Source organism: Gallus gallus, chromosome 22, assembly GCF_016699485.2.
Source record: "Gallus gallus isolate bGalGal1 chromosome 22, bGalGal1.mat.broiler.GRCg7b, whole genome shotgun sequence".
NCBI lineage: Eukaryota > Metazoa > Chordata > Aves > Galliformes > Phasianidae > Gallus > Gallus gallus.
The window spans coordinates 3476640-3497800 of NC_052553.1; the positions used below are offsets into that span (position 1 = coordinate 3476640).

At 47.3% G+C, this 21161-nt stretch overlaps 1 protein-coding gene across 12 annotated transcripts in view; it reads right to left on the reverse strand.

Moving 5' to 3' along the window:
- Window positions 1-203: 203 nt before the first annotated feature.
- LOC107054988 overlaps window positions 204-21161 on the reverse strand; it is a 173144-nt gene continuing 152186 nt past the window's right edge. For 3 of the 12 annotated variants that reach the window (XR_006932007.1, XR_006932008.1, XR_006932012.1), the window contains 3 exons: window positions 15899-16084; window positions 4023-5293; window positions 204-1500 (listed from right to left, as the gene is read on the reverse strand). Coding sequence is in view for 1 of the 12 variants with exons in the window: in XM_046903446.1 (XP_046759402.1) it covers window positions 12626-12674; window positions 15122-15253; window positions 15899-16084; window positions 17089-17117 (396 nt within the window). In the remaining 11 variants the exon portion in view is untranslated. The other 9 variants (XR_005841560.1, XR_005841561.2, XR_005841562.2 and 6 more) reach the window with 5 other exon arrangements.

Here is a 21161-nt window from a genome sequence, read left to right on the forward strand (position 1 = left end):
TGGTAGGGAAGGAGAGTGCTGCATCCCATCTAAATGCCTTCAGCGGAGCAGGTTTCCTTCTGCTAGCCAACGAAATGCATACCAATCACTCCTTGGTTTCTTTTCTGTTATTGTTTTTTTTTGCAATCACACCTAATTCTAAATACTTGAAAATCTGGCCATGAAAGCTTTGGGTGGGAAAAAAGAAAAGCTCCACACGTATATAAATACTTTTTTTTCTTATTTAAAAACGTAATTATACAGACACAGCGGGACAGAATTTACAGTATAATTATGCAAACAGGAGTCACCGAGGCCAGCGTCTGCTCCTCAGTCGAGACAGGCAACATCTCCGCCTGCAGTAACCCTATTAGCAGCAGCTGTTGAATAATACAAGTTCCCTATATTTGCTTTAGGGTGCAATTCACCCATCTGCAGAGGGTCAGCACCAGAGCTGTGTTCTAGTGAAGTCTTATTTAATACCTTCAAGTAAGGCATAAGTGATGCATGGCCTTGCACGGCTGCTCTATGTGGGGGTCTCTTTATGTGCCTTCTCCCTGCTCGAAACCAAATGGAAAATCATCTCCTGCATTTCGCTCTGTTTTCTCTTGCTGCATCTTCAGAAAGGCAGCTCACACTTGGGTGCTGCCAACCAACTTTGTGCACTAAAAAAAAAAACACCCAACGCATGTAAATCTACATGCATCATTTTGGATGGAACCATCACCGCACTGCACTGCAGGAATGGGGAGTGGCGAAGGGGGAAATGAGGAAAGAATGGGAAAATACGAGGTGGATAAAACCACAACTGAAAGACAAGGGCAGTTTTGAACGCTGGACCTTGCAGCTTCTGAGTTTTCTGCTCTCACAACAAGAAATCAGAATGCTCAACAGAGGGAAATCGCTGCTTCCAGCAGAAAACAGCCTCATGGCAATGTGTTGACCACCAGCCGTGCTGGTAAGGAACTAACTCTTATGATGGGAGATGAGATGTAGGCTGTGCAGGTTTGGTGCATATGGCCAAATTTAACCTGGCTGCTCCTCCAACCCCTCTGCTTTGCTCTGTCGTAGCAAAAGGCGTTTTGAGCGCATTCTCCTTCCTGCAGCTTGCCAGCAGATGGCACGTACACACCGCGAGAGGTGGGAGGAAGCAAAGGGTCAGCAGAGGTAGGCCCTGAGCCTGGAAGTGAGCTGAGATCCCCTGGAAGGCCCCTTGGTCACCTTGTCCAAGGGAGGAGGTGATGCTGGAGCTATGCTTCCCATGGGGTTGTGTCTGTTCCAAGTGACCTCCAATTGAAACGGGAACATTTCTGTGTTCAGGTGGATGATGAGGTAGGCCATCAGACTGGACATGCTGAAAAAGCAATGTTTTCTCTCCAACCCTTTGTGTGAGTCTGAATACCAAGCGTGGCTGAGCCAGTTCTATGGGAACCACTCACCCCTCTGCTTGTGGATAGCTTGAATTGGTTGATGCTGACGCCGTGCTGAGCTTCCAGTGAGGGGAGATGCTGCGAGTGAGACCTGGGCACAAGGCAGGACAAGGACAGTGTCACACCTCTGCCACTGCCCCTCAGCCCCCAGCATCCTCTATGAGTTTGACACCAAGAGGTGACAGCGTGGGGAGCAGTGGGGATGGCACATCCATCTGCTGGACAGCCAGAAAAGGTCACAACATCCAGCAGTTACCAACCTGCCTCATCTCACCGCTGCCTACTGCTTCTCAGGTCCTGTCTTATGCTAACTGACTGCAATCTCCAGCGTTTTGGAGATGGTTAATTACTTTCCTCAGCGCCGTTTGTGTTGATTACATTTTTGTTTCGTGACGTGAGCAGGAGAGTGCCTCCTGCGGGGCTGGCAGCGCTCCCAGCACAGCTCCCACCACCCCTCCGTGTGATGGAAATGCTCATGCCGTCCCAGAACAATGCAGGCTCCTTCCCAAGTATCTCCTATTTCCCTGCTGCAGGTGCTGACGGGGAGCTGATGCTCACTCCTGCTATTTCTGGATGACCCCAAGGCCATTTTGCCTTTATTCCAGCACTGGGGAAGGCTCAGCAAATTGTGTCACCCACTGCAGTGCTGCTGTCTTCTCCAGCTCCCTGAGCACCAAGCAGGTAATGACCTCCCATGTCTCATATGCAACATGTTGCTTAATACTGTCCTGCATTTGCTTCTTCCCTTCCCTTCCCTTCCCTTCCCTTCCCTTCCCTTCCCTTCCCTTCCCTTCCCTTCCCTTCCCTTCCCTTCCCTTCCCTTCCCTTCCCTTCCCTTCCCTTCCCTTCCCTTCCCTTCCCTTCCCTTCCCTTCCCTTCCCTTCCCTTCCCTTCCCTTCCCTTCCCTTCCCTTCCCTTCCCTTCCCTTCCCTTCCCTTCCCTTCCCTTCCCTTCCCTTCCCTTCCCTTCCCTTCCCTTCCCTTCCCTTCCCTTCCCTTCCCTTCCCTTCCCTTCCCTTCCCTCCCCTCCCCTTCCCTCCCCTTCCCTCCCCTCCCCTCCCCTGCCCACTCCTTCTCCTTTCCCCCTTCCCCCTTCCCCTTTCCCCTTTCCCCCTTCCCCTTTCCCCTTTCCCCCTTCCCCTTTCCCCTTTCCCCCTTCTCCTTTCCTCCTTCCCCCTTCCCCTTTCCCCTTTACTCTTTCTCCTCCCCTCCCCTCCCATAAGGACCACTGAGTCCAACTCTTGGCCCACCCCAAACTCTTCTCTGACCCCACACCTGCTGCCAGACCCATCCAAGGATTCAAAGGGCAAGCTGAAAAAGAGCTCAAGTCTCTCCTGCATCTCATGGCACCTGGGCACGGCAGGTGTCACCTGGTGGGAGATGTCCTGCCTTGAATCAGGGATAAAAGCTGAAAACTCCTCTTCAAACAAATATGTTTGAGTCATTCTCCCTCCCCCCTTCCCCCCCCCCCCCCCCCCCCCCCCCCCCCCCGACCTGCGAGCCTGGTTTTTATGTACCGTGGTAAATGCTATGCCTTGAAAAGACCCACACATGAATAAAAAATCAGGCTGTCACTCTGCCGTGCTCCTTTTAAAGAGAAATTGCTTAAAGCAGCAAGAAGGATGTCTAATCTTGGGAATCTGGAGCCAGTGTTTGCGAAGCGGGGGAGGTGGGGGTCACTGCAGTTTATGCTCATGAATAATGCATCTGACATTGTAGCCATGCAAATGGAACCTAACAAACTCCAACCTAAATAAAAATCTTGGTTGTTATGTCAGGGTTTTTGTGTTGTTGTTGTTTTTTTTTCTTTTGCCTGGCCTCTCCTCCCAGCTCTCCCTTGGATTTTGGGCACAAACGTTGGGCAACTGAAGAGGTGGGAGTGGGTGATCAGTGGGGAGTATGGGGCGCCCTTACAAATCATGGCATGGAATCACAGACTCATAGAACGGCTTGGGTTGGAAGGGACTTGAAAGATCATCAAGATCCTGGAGCTTGGAGCCATCCTATAAGTAGAAGACAGGACGTATACAGCACAGGGCTCTGCTCCTAGGTGGGATTTCTTTCTTCTTCTACAGGGTGGTGAGGGACTGCTGCCCAGAGGAGCTGTGGGTGCCCCATCCCTGGAGGTGCCCAAGGCCATGGGTGGGATTCTGGGCATCCTGATCTGGTGGGGGGCACCCAGATCACGGCAGGCATGGAACCGGATGATCTTCCAGGTCCTTTCCAACCCAAGCCATAGTAGGATTCCATGACTCCTATAGGAATGACTGAGAAATAGTCAGCATTAGGAACCTTACTCTGTGAATGGGCTGTTCTAGAGCAAACTATTCCATTTTAATGGAATTATTCCATTTAGAGCAAACTGCTCCATTTTATGGCCCTGTTAACAGCCAGAAGTGAAGTGGGACTGTCGGATTTGGGATAGTTGGTTTAACCCCTCTCCATCCTTCAGTCTGCTCATCCCATGCGCAGCACTGAGGCTGGTGGGTGGCTTTTGGGTGAAGCACAGGGATAGAGGAGTAGAAGTGCCATGATGGGATGCCATGGGAGGTATTTTTAGTGCCTGAGAAATATTATGATAAAGCAGTGGATACCTTTCAATCATTTTACAAACCTGTATTGACTGGAAGCACTCCAAAGCCAATGGAAAAATAGAAGATGCTTAATTCAGAGACTGAGCCGGGGTGAGTGCAGCCCCTTTCCAATCACTGGATCTTTCTCCTTGCCTTCAACAAACTCACAAATGGATTGCCCAAAGGGATACAAAGCCAAAAGCTGCAGACCTTATTTCTCTGCTGAGCTAACCTTTACAGCTCTGATGAACAATATTTTACACAGCTATTGCTTGAACAGAAGTCACTGCATTGTTTTTTATACCTCTGTCTCCTGTCAGGAAGGAGCTAGAGTAAATTCTCCTTGGACAGCTCACGAAATCCTGACCCGAGTGCTGATCATTGCTGTGTTTTCTCAACTCAGAGCACAGGCAAGGATGTGCGGAAGGTTATTGATGAGCCCAGAGCAGCTTTCACCTTCTTTTTTTTGTCAGTTATATATGCCTGGCTCTGGCTGCGCAGTGCCTTTCTGTTTGAACCAGTAACACGACCTGACAGCAAGGCATTCCCATCTAAACAGTTGGGTCCATGTCTATCTGCCAGCTGTTTCTGCACTGAGATAAACCATGCCAGCTCGATCTTTGCAGTGCAGCAGAGAATGGGAATAGGTCCTTCTGCTACAGCCCAGACTGCTCCAATGGGCTCCACTGAAGACCATGGGAACCCATGGGTTTGCCCAGCACCTCATCCATGCAATTGCTTGCTTCTTAGCAGCTCCAGTCCCCTCCTGGCCTCTGCCAGCTCTGCTCCAGCCCACACTCGTACCAAGGGGCACTGAGTGATGAGATTTCATCAAGGACTCTTCCTGTGGGATGGCCAATGTCAATCCTTCGTTGATTCCCATGGTGAGGAGGATGGTCAGTGTCAGTCCTTAGTCGACTCCCATGATGAAGATGATGGCCAATTTTAATCCTTGATTGATTCCGATGGTGAGGAGGAAGTCCAGTGTCAACCCTCGGTTGATTCCCACAGTGAGGAAGATGGTCATTGTCAATCCTTGGTTGACTCCCACAGTGGGGATGATGGCCAGTGTAAATTCTTGGTTGACTTCCACAATGAGGAGGATGGTCAATGTCAATCCTTGGTTGATTCCCACAGTGAGGAAGCTGTACATAGAACACCAGAGGGAGATTTACACTTTCCATAAGTTGTCAATCCTGACTCCTGGACCCCAGGAAAGCACATTTGGAAGAGCAGGCAAGAAAGATGTCCAATCTTGGTGCTAGATATCTGCGCTTCATACCATAGCATCTCTGCACTCATCAGTGCGGGGCTGTGGAGAGATGAGGGCACCTGTCACACACAAGGGTGGAATATGGGAATTTGTGTCCTATAACGATGCTCTGACAAAGCTGAGTTACTAGGTCAAGAAAAAAAATAAGGTGGTGTAGCAAGGATGTGTTTTGGGTAAGCAGAAAGCGTCAGCTGCATCATCCTAACCTGACTGAATGATGGAGAATTACAAGCTAGCAGCAACGCAGTTAATGCAGGCATTAAGGACGTTACAGAAGGGGTAGCTCTAAGTAAATCTTTCATGTAATTAACGGTACAGTTCTGCAAATTAGTGGAAATTACATATTGAAATGCTTGGACGCCAGCCACAGTGGAGGGAACGCGCTGACTTCTGTCTGATCTCAGAGCCTGGCTGCCTTTTATCTGCCAAATACTTGAATAGAAAACTACCTGGAAACCCAGCCAGTGTTTGGCGCAACATGAGAACTGAGCAGAAGGCCACGGAAACAAAAGTGAGTGCAGGGACCGCACTCGAAGCCATTCTTGTGGCTGAATTCCCATGGGAGAACAAAACCAAACAAAGAACGGAGCCCAAAAACCACAGACTGTAATGCAGTGGTATCACAGGTTAGAATCTTTCCACCTTCTCCTTTGCTTCAATCCTGGCTCCTTAAACACGAGGAACTGTGCACGGGAAAGCACACAAGGAATGAGTCACACTCAAATATTTGGATGTTTACGTCTCTATCTTGCACAGAAAGAAGAACCTCAGGCTTAGGCAATGCAGATTTTTGCACAGAGACTGAAAAAATGACCCCCAAAAGTGCTAGGAATGGGGTCACACACTCTCACCCCCCCAAATTCACCCACTTAGTGACAAGGCGTTCAAGTGAGCACTGCAGTAACATCCATCAGCCCTTCAATCAAGCAGCAAGGCTCCATTGCCAGCACATACATTTTTGCTGTTCCTGCCCTCCTCATTTCCACTGCAGATCCCAGAGGAACGTTGGAAACGAGGTGAGACGGGATGAGAAGAGCCCCTAATTGCACACTGCTTCCCCTGGTGTGGTGCAGAGGTGTTTGCTTTGATGAGGAGCTTGCTGCATCCAGCCTTGCACAGAGGTACTTCAAATAATGAGGAGAGATGCCTCTTTTAAACAAAACAGCACCTTGCTCTAAATGACAGCAGCAGCCACGATAACCGCAGTCCCACGGAGAACACCATCAGCATGGGGACTTGACCAGCAGCTCCCCCTCACTTTCCTCTTCTTTTCCCGTTCCCCATTTTATCCTCTTTCCTTTTTCTCTTCTCTTTTTCCCTTCACTTTCCTTTTTTTTTTTCCCCTTCATGTCCCATTTCTTTTTTTCCCCCTTTTCCATTTTCCCACCTTATTCCTTTTCTTTTCACTTTCTCTTCTTTTCTCTTTTCCATCTTCTCTTTTCTCTTTACCTTTCTCCTTTTCCCTTTTCTTTCCCCTTTCACTCTTCCCCTTCCCTATCACTACCACCACCTTCCCTTCCCTTCCCTTCCCTTCCCTTCCCTTCCCTTCCCTTCCCTTCCCTTCCCTTCCCTTCCCTTCCCTTCCCTTCCCTTCCCTTCCCTTCCCTTCCCTTCCCTTCCCTTCCCTTCCCTTCCCTTCCCTTCCCTTCCCTTCCCTTCCCTTCCCTTCCCTTCCCTTCCCTTCCCTTCCCTTCCCTTCCCTTCCCTTCCCTTCCCTTCCCTTCCCTTCCCTTCCCTTCCCTTCCCTTCCCTTCCCTTCCCTTCCCTTCCCTTCCCTTCCCTTCCCTTCCCTTCCCTTCCCTTCCCTTCCCTTCCCTTCCCTTCCCTTCCCTTCCCTTCCCTCCCCTCCCCTCCCCTCCCCTCCCCTTCCCCTTCCCCTTCCCCTTCCCCTTCCCCTTCCCCTTCCCCTTCCCCTTCCCCTTCCCCTTCCCCTCCCCCTCCCCCTTCCCCTCCCCCTTCCCCTTCCCCTCTCTTCCCCTCCCCACAACAGAAGGAATCTCATCGCTAAGGGAAGCTCAAGACCCCCAGGATCTCAGTGTCAGACAGCGGGATCCTGGCTGCCTCCCTGGAGTTTACCCAAATCCTGCTGGATTCCTCTCTGGCCCATCTAACAGAGGAAGCACTGATTTTGCTTCTGACAACTGCATTTTCAGCAAACCAAGCACTCCCCCTGCAGAAGTCCCCCTTGCACACCTGGGCTGGCCGTGCGGATGCACACAGCAGCGCCCCTTTGCACGGCTGCATTTTCTCCAAGCACAGGCTGTAATTTCCCCACGCCTTCCCCTGCGGTGCTGGTGGGATGAGATGTCCCTGGGCTCTGGGTGCTGCCTGTCAGGCACTCTGCAGCCACTGCTGTATTTTTATTCATTAAGGGAGTGAGCGGCGGAAACCGCCAAATGTCTCCCATGGTATCAGCGCACTCTTTTTAAGGTGATGTGGGTCTGATCTCGTCAAAATTAATGGCTTATGGTTATTCATGCTATTATTCTTAATGGGGCCAAGCATATACTGTACCCAGAAAGAGGCAGCGCTTGACTTGTCAAAGATTTATGGCATATCATGACCCGGCTGGGCTGACTGTAACATATAAAAACTTCATTGCTAATAATGATGCTGTGCTCAGAATAAAAAGGAATGGGGATGGAAAGGCACTGCAGGCATCCATGGATCCCGGTATTTTCTCAAGTTGGTGGTCTTATAGGACCTTGGTTCATCGGAGGGTACGAGATGCAGCAAGAAGGGGTCTGCGAGGAGGTGGGCTTCAGGCTTTATGGCAAGAGCCAGCCTTCTAGTTTGCATTTGCAGAGCGAATATTATCCTTATGTACCCTACGATGCTCATCCTGCTTTCAAAGTAGTATAGAGCTCTTTGCAGAACCACTACAGGTCCCTAAAAGGAGGTTGCGGCAAGGTGGGGGTCACCCAGGTGACAGCGATGGGAGGAGAGGTGATGGCTTTAAGTTGTGGCAGGGGAGCATCAGGTTGGACGTTAGGAAAAGCTCCATCAGAGTGGTTGGGCACTGGAACAGGCTGACCAGGGAGTGGTGGAGTCACCATTTCTGGGGGCGTTTGAGAAATGTGGCACTGAGGGAAGTGGTCAGCGGGCATGGTAAGGGTGGGCTGGGGTCGGGCTTAGGGATCTTAGAGGTCTTTTGCAACCTTCGTGGTTCTGTGATGCTATGACATAGGATCAGACTCTTAGAACCACTGGTGAAGAAGTGCCTGCACCATGGGAGGCAGCGGGAGCTCAGGGATGTAATGGGACGTCGAGTGAAGACAGCAGAGCTCAGGACAGCACAGCAGATTCCACTGGTGTGAAATAATGAAATTCAGCTGAGCAGGGGAACCCCATCCTAATTAAAACTCAGATGCTGCAAACATCCGAGCACAGCCTGAACGATCGTGGAGACACTCAGTGAAACCACCAGGACTTCGGAGGACACAGACTGAAAATTGCCTTAATTAAATAAAAAGAAAGAAAAAACACAGAGATTTGTAAACATTGTGGGGCTCCTGAATGCTAATTCCTGAGTGCAGAAAAACCCATTCTCCCGTATGCTTATTAAAAACATATGTCTCTGCCCATTAGGCTGCAGAGAAAATGCTTGTTTGTTCTTTTGCTAGAAAGAAACGTTCTTCTGATTGCTAATAAATATTTCTGTAACAGAGGGAAGCCTCCTAGGGAACAGACTCCTCTAGGAGCGGGTCTGGGTTTCTTCTTTGCTCTAGGTGCATGATTTCTTATTTTTAATCAATGCATTCATTATGATTAGCCTGACAAATAAAGCATCCCTAACTCACAACAAGAACTGGGAAGAAATAGGAAAAGGGCAGCTTGGAACCACAGATCTGAGGCTTTAAAATGAAATAAAAAATAAAAAAAATAAAAAAAAAAGTATAGAAATTTTGCCTAGTTTTGATGTCTTAAACACTCGGGTCCCCTGGTTCATTATGAGAAAACTGTCTCTGTAACTGAAAGACTGAAAGGCCTTGATCAAAGCCTTAATATTTCTGCATCAGAGCAAGAGAGAGATTTAAATTGCCATTAAACCCTAAGGTGAGCCTAACCTGCCCAATTACAGGGCTAACACCCCATGGCTCTGGGATCTGTGAAGTGTGTGTGTGTTTTAATGGGGATTTCACGCTGGACTGGCAGTTCTGGAGCCTTGACTTCCCCATGGGCCACAGAGGAGGTGGAATGAAGGAAGCTGAGTTAAATCCTGCATCACATCAGTGCTTTGATGGATTGCTGGCAGCACTCCCAGCATGTGCTGGGACAACCTGAGATAAGATGCGATTCCACATCAGCGTGGAACATTGTTCACCAACGTTGCAATGTCCACGCGTGTCTCATTTGGTTTGTCGTGTTCCAAATCTATTGATTTCAGTGTGAATCTCTTGGATTTGCTTTCACCCCAGGGAGCAGAGGCAGTTGCAAAGGGCCCGCTTGAAATGGGGTGGCTCCATCCAGTTGGGTGCAATGACCAGGGTCTGTTCCCACCCAAGGGCTTGGGATCACACCAGGCTCCTTCAGGAGGACATCACAAGAGAAGACTCACAGGGGCAACGTCTGAATCCAACGGGCTGGTATCAATCAGCAGAGACTTTTGACATACCACCGAATTTTCCAAGATCACCACCGAACTGAAAAATGGACTACACTGTATTGGTTGTGTTTACCCAACCTGCTGCTGCTGCGCCAATTTTCATGGCACCAGAGGGTTCCTGATGCGTGCCCATACATGTTGTACATCTGGAGGAGACCAGGTACGTACCAGCGACTCTCGACACTTCTCCTGCCAAACACTTTTCCTTCCTGTCTTGCTTATAAATGACTCAGTTTTAATGCAGTTATTTGAAGTGTGTTTCAATTAACTGAGATCTGGGGGATTCTTCTCCTTCAAGCTAATCAGAGATCGCTGGGAGAGACCAGAACACCTCAAAGCATCCCAGAGAAAGGATGGGTACACATAGGGTTTTACCAGCGTGCCCCATGCCTTCAAACATGGGTACAAAGCAATAAAATCACAGCTCAAAACACAGGTATCTTTGGGCTCTGCCTCAGGTTCGGTGCTGGGGGATCTTGCTGTTTGTGGCAGGGAGCTGGAATGAGGACTTTGGAATTTGCTGATGGCAATAAAATAGCATGCTGTCTTGGAACCGATGCACACAGCACAGCTCCTGGCTCGTGCTTTTTTCTTCGTGTGGGTTTTTCGTAAAGAAAGGAGCCTTAAGTCTCATGCAAACTGTTCCCACTGGGTGGACAAGAAAGGAAGATTTCAACTAACCATTGGAAATTGCAGGGGTTCGTGTGCCATCTGCATCCCTGAAAATGCAACAACCAACACTGACAAATGAGTTTGTCATCTCATCTGCTCCAAATGGAGAGGAAGTTAATGCCAACAGCTTCTGCCGTGCAAAGGCTGCCCAGTCCTGCCACCAGCAAGCTGAATTTGGAGCCAGCCACCCCAACGCCACAGGTTTTGGGTGGACAGTAGGTGCCAACCTATTGCATGTTTTAAGACCACACAGCACAGCCAGTATCCAAAGCTGTTGTCCTGAAACATAATCCTGGCTGGTACCAACAATGGCAAACCAGTGAGGGAACAGATAGAAGCACACAGAACTGTGCAGACTGCGCCCATGCTACCTGGAAGATGGATAAAAAAGAGTTGGCCAGTGCTGAAAGAGCATGAATGACTGCTTTCGAGAAATAAAGGGTGAATATCTTGCAAGTGTTCTGCAGTATATGGAGTTTCTTGTGTGGTTCATAAGATACTTAAACTAATGAAAGGTATCTGCAGTCATGGAATTGCTTGAGTTGGAAGGGACCCTTAATGGCCATCTGGTCCAACTCCCTGCACTGAACAGGGATACCTGCAGCTCCATCAGGTGCTCAGAGCCCTGTCCTCAGAGCCTGACCTTGAATGTCTCCAAGGATGGGCCATCCACCACCTCTCTTTGCAAACTGTTCCACTGCTTCACCACCCTTATTGCAAAAAACTTCCTCCTTACATCCAATCTTAATCTTCCCTCCTTTAGTTTGAAACCATTTCCCCTTCTCCTATCACAGCAGACCCTGCTAAAGAGTCTGTCCCCTTCTTGCTTACAGCCCCCATTGACCACCGTTCTCTGGGTATGCTCCTATAACCACCTCCTCACACACTGAACAGTCCAGATCCAAATCTTTCTAATTTGGAGGGAAGGATGTTATGGGGGACAGTGACAAAGGCTGTGCTGAAGCTCAGATAAATGACTTCAGTGGCTCAATGACTTCTTACATACCACTGAGAATGGCTTGGCAACTACGCTGGCCATTCCCTCAGGACACCGGGATGCATCTCATCAGGACCCACAGACATATGGACATCACAATCCCTTACCCACAGCTCCATACTGCTGCCCAGTCACTGCTACGTAAAGAGAGGATGTAGGAATGCATTTCCACAGGCAAGGTCATAAAAAATACAACTACTCCCACCCTGTAACCACTCGGCCACGGTGATCAGATCGAACCAAAGGGTGGGATGAAGGCATTTGAAACGTCAGTGAATCACTCAGCAGTGCACAGGGCAATCTACTGAACCACTCCTGGGTGAATTCCACCCAACACAACGAGTCCTACGCAGATTTTTTACTCAAGACAACGATTCCTACCCAGATTCCTACACCAGCACTCGTTCTCCTGTGACCTCTTCAGCCAGGTTTGATGTAATCCCATTCTCTGAACCTTGCTACAACTCAGCGCTTGTTCTGCAGAACAGCAGTCCCACTGAGTTCTTTCTCTTATCCTATCTGTCTTGTTTATTTTGGACTGTATCTGCTGAGAAAAGGTCTTAGATGTGCATGTGGGCGCACACAGCCCTGGCACAATGGATAGAGCAGTGTGAACGCTTCCTGAGATAAATACTGCTATCAGTATATCACTGCCATCCCCTCGCTCTCTCAGGTGTCGTTAAAAAATGAAAGGTTCGTTGTAGAAGTCCTTATTCTCTGGAAGGGAGGCTGTAAACTTTTCCTCTGATCTCATGTCGTTTTATTCCGTAATTTGCATTTTGGGAAGGAAAAAGAAACCTTTCCGTAAGACTCCAGTGTATAAATCTCAGTTTATTGTTTTCTATCAGGGCAAAATGTTAGTTCTGTGCCAGGTGTCTTAAATTAATAGGCTACAGGTTTAAAGCAAGGAGAAAAATGCCAAAAATGTTCCCTCATTCGTTCTAGCCTTGAAAAGCACTGATTTAATTAATCTTCCTTCATCAGCAGTAGAAAGCATGGGTCTAATTGCAAGCTCAGAAGCACCAGTTGTCCAAGTGATTGGATGGTAGTTAGAGATGAAAGAGAGTAAAACAAGGCATTGATGAATGCAGGTTTATTAGGAGCTCTGTCTCATTGACTTGTCTCGTGAAGCAGTTGGAAATCGGCTACAAAGTAATAAAAGAAAATTAAAACACATAAAACTTTGTTAAAGTAACGTGGAAAGGCCCCCATTAAACCAAGGGAAAAAAAAAAGAAAAAGGCAAGGAGCTAGGAAGTGAGAAGTAAAACACATCGTAAAGACTTACTGTCCAATCCAAAGCCCATTGAAATCAATGGCACGGTGATATACGGAGTGGAAGCGTATTACTCAGCCATTAGAGGACTATTTGGGTTATGTGGAGCCATGGAGCATGTGCACTTATTGCTACAGAACAAGGCCACCTTGGGTAGAAAGCTCTCTGTAGGCATATGAGTAGGTGTACGCAACAATACGCACATGGAAGATGGCAAAGCACATATAGAAGATGGTAGAACACATATAGAAGATGGCAAAGTACACATAGAAAATGGCAGAGCTTGTATAGAAGATGGTAGAGCCCATATAGAAGATGACAAAGCACGTATGGAAAATGGCAGAGCCCATAGAGAAGATGGAAGAGCACACAGAGAAGATGGTAGAGGCCATACAGAAGATGACAAAGCACACGTATAGAAAATGGCAGAGCCCATATGGAAGATGGTAGAGCACATATGAAAGATGGTAGAGCCCATATAGAAGATGGTAGAGCACATATAGAAGATGGCAGAGCTCATAGAAGATGGCAAAGCACATATAGGAGATGGCAGGGTCCATAGAGAAGATGGAAGAGCACAGAGAGAAGATGGTAGAGCCCGCATAGAAGATGACAAAGCACGTGTGGAAAATGGCAGAGCCCATATGGAAGATGGTAGAGCACATATGAAAGATGGTAGAGCCCATATAGAAGATGGCAAAGTACACATAGAAAATGGTCGAGCTTGTATAGAAGATGGTAGAGCCCATAGAGAAGATGGCAAAGCACATATAGGAGATGGCAGAGCCCATATGGAAGATGGTAGAGCACATATGAAAGATGGTAGAGCCCATATAGAAAGCAGGTTACCAGCATCGTGGTGGCTGGGGGAGTAAACGTTTGGGAAGAACTAGAAAGTCCCAAAGATTTTAACTTGATTTTTTTCACTCTGGTTTTATAGAACTACAGAAGCCTGGAGATGTGAGACCAAGACTTGAGGCCTGTCATTATTCTCATGTTTGGTCCTGTTCTTTCCTACCTGGCTGCCTGTTTGTACATCCTGGCTTTGTCCCTCTCAGTGCAGTTTGTCACAGCAGAAGCCTGCCAGGTCTCCTGGGTGTTTGCACAGTACCTAAAAAGTCTACAATTTTGGTAATATGCAGCTGGCATAAATGGAGATAATGCAGGGGGAGGAGAGAGAAGACAAGGTAGTGCTGGAAATTAGTGTGCTTGCATAAGTCAATAATCACAGGGGTCTCCCAGGTGGCAGCCATCCTAGCTTCTAAATTTAATAGATTAGATGGAAAATAATGCCTCCCCCAACACTTCCCCTTAGGGGACTGGTACTTCTCAGGGAAGCGTTTCCAGTAATTAGCACCTGTGTCTTACAGAAATCAGAGCCTGCCATGGCTTCTGAGCAGGGCAGTGGGAAGTTCTGCCACATTTGCATTTCTTTCTATCAGAAATGTGCTGCAGAGTTTGCAGTCAGCTCTGGGAGGGCTCGTGGCAGCGCCCCGGGGCTCAGCCCCATGCAGGGCTCTGTGAGCAGAAGCAGAATAATCCAATTGCTGGCACACAAAGGAAGCCTGAGATTATTCCAGATCAGACCCGAGGATGCAGATCAGTGGCAAAATATGCTGTATTTCAGCAGAGGTTCAGTTCAGCCCCACAGTTTCCTTACAAAACATCAGGACTGCCCTCAAGGCAAACTCTGCCTTCCCCCTGCCTGCCTCTAGTGCTGTTAGCCATGCTGGGTTTCCCAGTCTCTAGCTGTAGACAGTGGACTGGGGAATGAAAAGAGAGCTTTCAAGGGAGTTGAGCATCACTGGGAGGTGCCTTTAGCTGTAATGACCAATGAAATGTCTGTTATGGAGAAGAGCAGAGCAATGCTGATCACTCACAACGTACCAAATTCATATTTAGGCTCACTCCTATATATGAAGTGCAGTGGAAGATACACACCGTAATCCAGAGCCACACTGTGGTCACACACAGAGAGCCTTTTTTCAGGAAACAAAAGAACCACAACACTGCTGGTGAGCCCTGATGCCTCTCTTGTACCCACTAGGTTGGCTTTGGTAGGTAGGGGAAAAAATAATTGATGAGCAGGGAGACTCCAGGGACTGCCTGATTCTAAATCAGGAGATAGCATGCTGGTAATCAGGAAATGGAATTTGAATAATAACCATTTTCCCCCTTCAATTGCTCGTTTTGCTGTTTTCACTTGCAAATCCCCAGCACCGTGCTCTGCAGGCACAGAGATCTCTGACCTTCCTGGGAAAGCAGCGCTGATGCTGAAGCAGAGCAATCTCAGCAGTGTGGGGTGGATGTGAACTCACCCCAAAGGGTCGGGATGGCAATTAGGAATGGAGCAACGCAGATAAACTCCTTGCAGGTCTGGCCCAACACACACAGCTGTCCTGGTGGATACCCAACTTCCTTTTGCAGACCACCTTGGTGCTATCTTGCAGCTATAGATAGATAAATACTGTAGTAAATGCAACACAACATGGGTTTTTTTTTTGCCTCTCTCAAGCAAATGTGACTATAAAGAGATCTGGTAAAGTATGATAATCAATACACTATTTGAATGTGCAGAAAGGAGATTGATTTTTAATGAGGCACTTAGTTTTCTGAACGAATCCCATCTTCCTCCAGCATTTTGATTACAGCCACTTCTCTGATCCTAAAACTTCTCCTGCTTCAAGAATTACTTAAAAAAAGTCTTTGTGTATGGAAAGTGATTGATTCCTTTATTTTATTTTGCAAACCCAATTTTGCTTGCTCTGTGTAGACGATGATACAATTATTTATTTTGCTGCTTTGTCACTTCGTTGCTTCATGGGAGGGAAAAAAAAAGATTGGAATTATTTTTTTGCTAGTGATTAAAACAACAATAAAAACAACCTTTTGTGGCACGAGTATAAACCATCAGATCATCGGGGCTGCAATGGCCTTAAATCTACCACAACTGCCACTTCGAATTTGTTCACATCTGTGTCTGTGTTAAACCATGAGTGAGGATGAGCTTGGCCAACATTTGGGCTTTGCCTTCACACTGCCCCAACTGCTCCTTGCAAATCCAAACCCACCAAACCTCTCATTGTGTGGCTTACCAGGGCTGGGGACCGATGGAGGTCAGTGTCTCGTGGGTGGTGGAAGGCAGACACGTGGAGATAGCTCCATTGCAAGAGCTGTTTTGCCAAAGGGGATGTTTGACACAAGCTGAAGTTGCAAAGGATGGTCTGTATGATGGAGACGTGGCTGTGGTTTGGAGTCGAAGAAACCTTTGGTCTTGACTGCTGCAAAATATGGGGAAAATATTTTTGAATCACAGGATCACAGAAGGGTTCATCATCACTGGAATGGACCTTCCAACCAAAGCTGTTTTGTGAGTCTATAAAAATCCATCTTTCGGGGCTTATCTCCGCTTGGCAAAGCGATACCTGGCCATAGCAAACAGCACTGCATTTATGCCAACACCAAACTGGAGTTAAGCACAGGGCAGGAGCCAGCTTCGCCATTTGGCACCAACTCCACGCGCTGGCATTTGTAAAGCAAAGACCTATTTCACTGCCAGCATCAGAAAGGTTGTTCTCAGGAGCATCCCTCCTACGAGGGTGTCATGTCTGTGGTTGTGTTGGGTGACACGGATGTGAACCGAGCCCCAGGTCTCTTGTTATCCAGGGGAAATGGAAGACATTCACCCAGCACGGTCTAACGAGGCAGAACTCATTGCCTGTCGCTGTTCCTTTGACTTCGGCTGAAGCAGGATTGTGACCCAAAAGCAAGAGGTGACTTATTTATTTTTAAACCCACCTATTTCTAACCGCTGAATGCTTCAAAAATAACAAAACCCAAGTGGAAAATCTGCACTAAAGATATAATCCAGTAGCAATGTGGTTCCTTATCCCATCAAGTCGCGATTGAAAAAATGGGGCAGATAATGCGAGCTTTTGTCATTTATATCTGAGAAGACTTCAGGAAGCGAAGACTTTCATGTGAATCATGTAAAAGGATTTGCTGCAAAACTCTGTATCTGAGCGAGAATAAAAAAATCTCTCAACTCAAGAAAGGGCATCATGTTAAACAGATGTTACAATATTGCCTGGCAGGTCTAAAAGCCTCATGAGTTCTAATTTTAAGTTTGCTAAACCTTGCAAAGTTTTACCTGTATTTGTATCCAAGTGTTCAGGGTCTTTCTTTTCTTTTTCTTTTTTTTTTTTTCCTTTCCCTTTTGAATACAATCTCTGCTGGAAAATCCTAGTTATCGAGATTGCAAAGTCAATGATTTAAAAATACTTACAGAGAAGGAACACGGCAGCTTTCCTGCATTCAGATCATCCTCCTGCAAGCTAAAATATGTATTCAAACCCAGCCACGTGACAGAAAAAAAAAAGACGGGATTCGGAGAGATTGGCTGGAAAGTGAGATCCTTATGGTTGGAAATACAAGAGACGTTGGATCTAAAATAGCATCGCGCTGTTTGCATAATGTCCTCATGACAACATCAGCTCCTATGGCATATCCAGCATTCATTGCTCCTGCCATGAAGCTTTAAAACACCAGATGTCAACTGTAAATGTTTGGTTTCTCTTCTGGTAACTTGGGCAAATGGAAAAGATGCACCACCAATCTCCTTTCTGGAGCTGGGGGCAAACCTCCCCTCCTGCAGTAAGCATTAAAGCATGCTCTGAACTTCCTGATTAGTACTATCCCTGATTAGCCTGCAGATAGTCCTCTGATTAAAGTGCTCTTGGCTATTTTGGAGCTTCACATAAATATACATGAATTTAAGAGAGGAGAAAAGAGTAAACAGACAACAAAGCCAAGGCTGGCAGGTCTCACCCTGGGACACGGGGACAGCCGGGTGCTGGTGTGACACAGAGATGTAGCACTGCAGAAGGGAGGCTTTATGTTCACGTTTCCAACTCAGGATGAATGCATTCACGTTTCAAGTTTGCCCTTTGGTACATTAGACCTCTATCAAAAGCAAAGATCCCATGGTTTCTACTGAAGACCATCCTAACGTCTCCAAAATTAGAGATGTTTGTGATTCTTGGGTACGTGAGGAGAAGATAAGCGTGACCCGGGGTACCACAACTACAAGGCAGGAAGAAATATGGAGGAAGCTTTATCCCAGATGGGCTGATCTTCCCAGTGGCCAAAGCCAACAGACGAGACCCACGCTATCATCTATGCTCATTCTTTCTTCTCCCATCCTTCAAAGCCTTTATTATCTAGATCGGGCAAAAAGGAAACGGAAAGCAAAACCATCTGGCACTTCCAAATACAATGAAAAATCAATAAGGTTGTAATCACATTAAATCCATAACATTCACACTTCTCCGCCCCGTTCCCGAATCTCATCACCGTTCCAGCAGAAGCAGATGTTTCTGTCACGTACCCTGCACTGCTGGGTAAGCTGCAGCCCACCTTGCTGCTGCTGCTGCTGTTGCTCTTTTGATCCGAAGGCAGAAAAAGAAGCAAGCACTCCTAACCAACAACGCTGCTTTTCCTCTTTTGGCAGCTTATTAGCAGAGGCTGTGGGCACAAACCTCCTTCCCCTCCTCTCCGACACCCGCAGAGCTGTTACCAATTGTTTTCTCCTGAGGCTTTTCATCCCGAATCCCCGTCTCTCACGGTGACCTTTATTCTCACCAGGCTTTTATTTTTATCTCTGCTCTCCCTCTGAGGCTTTGCTAAAGATGAAGGAGAACTTGTTCTTCTGTAATAGTGAGCAGCCAGGCTTTCAACCCCTGAACTGTGCCGAGGTATCAGAAACAGAACGGACAGAAATGAGGCAGGTGCCCCCATGTTCCTGCAACGCACGCATAGAGCAGAACACGTGTCTTCAGAAGAAGACGTGAGCCCTCCTTGGCTGCTCGGTAATAGAGTTTCTTCTTTCATTCACAGAGTAGATGTTCGTGCCACAATAGTGGAAGACGACTACTACCAGCCTAATTGATTGTCACTGCACTGTAAAAAGAGGTGCTCGATGTTTCCGAATGTCGGCGTGCCACGCTGACAATGCCGAGCGATGCGCAATTAAGGCTTCAATGGAAGGGTCCCAGTAGAGTTCCCTCTCCACCACTGCAGCTGCCTCGTTTTTTAGTGCTCGTCTGTATTTGATAAATGGGGAAGGTTGGGATTTAGGGAAAAGAATGCCAATGTTCACCTTTTCCAGCCCAGCTTGATTATTCCATGCACAGTTAGAAAGTAAGAACCGCTCAGTATCCCTCAGGCAAGTTGCTCCTTCACATCTCTACAGCAGAATGCGACAGAGAGTGCTGAAATTACTATCTGGCCAGAGATATGGATGTGTGGCCATTTAGTGACCAGAAGCACTATCATGGTAGCAAGAGATAAGGAAGTGCCTGTTTTCACTGTGATCAGCATGCACTACAGCCTCTAGGTTAGCACCTTTGCAGCCCTCCTGAAGGGGCAGCGACCTGCAGCTTGCAGATGGAGAGACCAGCCAGTGATCCAGTCCACGCCATCAAGGGGTGCCAAGGGCGATAAAGGTGTGCTCAAGGCTCCGTGCCTCCCGTGTCCCAGCTCAGCATTAACGGCTTGCTGAGTCTTTGCTCTGACTCCATCAATTCAATGGCCATTTAATAATGTCCTATTTTTGTAACGCGGATACATGTCTACTGGGAACTGGACTGAGGCCAAATCCTCTTATGCAGGCCCCGAACATCCATCAACTTTTTACAGCCGGTCGTCATTTCTTGCCGAGGTGTGACTCACTCTTACTATCTATAAACCCAAGTAGAATTCTACAATTAAGATTAATTGCAATTCAGATGGGTGACCACAATACTGAAATCTGCCCACTTCAAGTCTGGTTAAAAAATACACATGCCAGGCTTCTCTGTCTTTTAAAAACAAAACTTGCTGCTTTGCACTCTTTATTGTTACTGAAACCAACTGGAGCTACAGCTCTGTCTGAGATGTGTCATGTCCAAATGGCCGTGTCCATTGGTCCATCAGTTATGGGATCATTGGGAAAACATTCATGAAGAGCTGGAGTGTGCAGGAAAGAACAACAGGAAAGCCAGGAGCCGGTCTAATTTCTGCTCTTTAACTCCATGCATCTGATGCACTCTGTCACACTACACAGGACATCACTCCTCAGCACCTCAAGATTAATGAGCAACAGGAACGGGCTCCCAGTTCCAGCGTGTTGTGCTATAGATCACTGTGTTCAGTCCCTCCATCGCTACAATGTGCTGCATATTCAATTGCTCCTCTTGAAAATATTTGCATCTTTGAAAGCAGATATATTGCGTGTAGCAGGAGAAAAATGAAGTTTTCTGGCAAGACAGGCACACTTCATTCCATCAATGGATGCAATTCAATCGAGAATGTGGGCCATTTATTGCAACGTACACCTACTTGGAGCACTTTCTGGAGTATGATTCCATTAAATTTCTCTTCAAGTCTCTGGTTCTCTAACTTTGTTACTATTCTGTTTTTGGTTTTTTTTGTGACCACAGCTGAGCGCAGGGAGAAAGCAGAGAGATCTGCCATTAGATAAAAGGGGAAAAAAAAAAAGTGGAACAGATAAAAATGCACGGCAAGAAAGGATCAATAAAGCAATTTGTTTGCACAGAGATACTCCAGCATCAACTGGTGTAACACAATGACTACGTTGATTAGTGCTGGATGAGGCACAGCTTCCACGTGCCTGAGCTTAACGTGACCTCTACATCTGCAGCATTTTCTTAACATCGGTCTCTTCCTATGTTTATGTGCATCCCTGCTCCTCACCACCAATAAACGCCCCTTGAAGAGTTACTCCATTCTCACACTGTGTCGTCCCCTTGACTTTTCGGCAAATGCCAGATGTGTGGAGTGCAAGAGAGCAAGGAGAAGGGCTGAGGAGCGCTCTGCAATACAGACACTCTCCTCCTTGCCTCTAGGGTGGAAACAGTCCTTTGCAGGAGGCCTCTGTGCCACTCAAGTTCCACTTAAACCCTTGAAACTGTGCTTCCCAAAGGGCCCTGCGTTGCTTCTCAAAGGCTGAGTGCTTTAGGCATGTACACAACTTGAACTGCTCCATGTGAAACTGAATTTCACCACTCGATAAACAGAGGTCGGCAGGCTTGTGGCAGGGAAAATCCAGGCTAACCCTCTTGATAATAATGATTTTACCCCTGTTTTTAGGACCTGCAGGCTCAGAACCGAGCCCTTTAGCCGTCATCCACTGCAACAAGAGTGCTTTAGCTGGAGTGTGTGCCACCGCATCTTATTTACATATCTGTCTCCAAGCTAGATCTATAAATGGTCCTGATGCAATAATTCAGAGTAAAAAAAAATGTATCATCTTAATGACTACCTCCCAGTGATAATTATGTATTTAAATAGTTTCTGTCA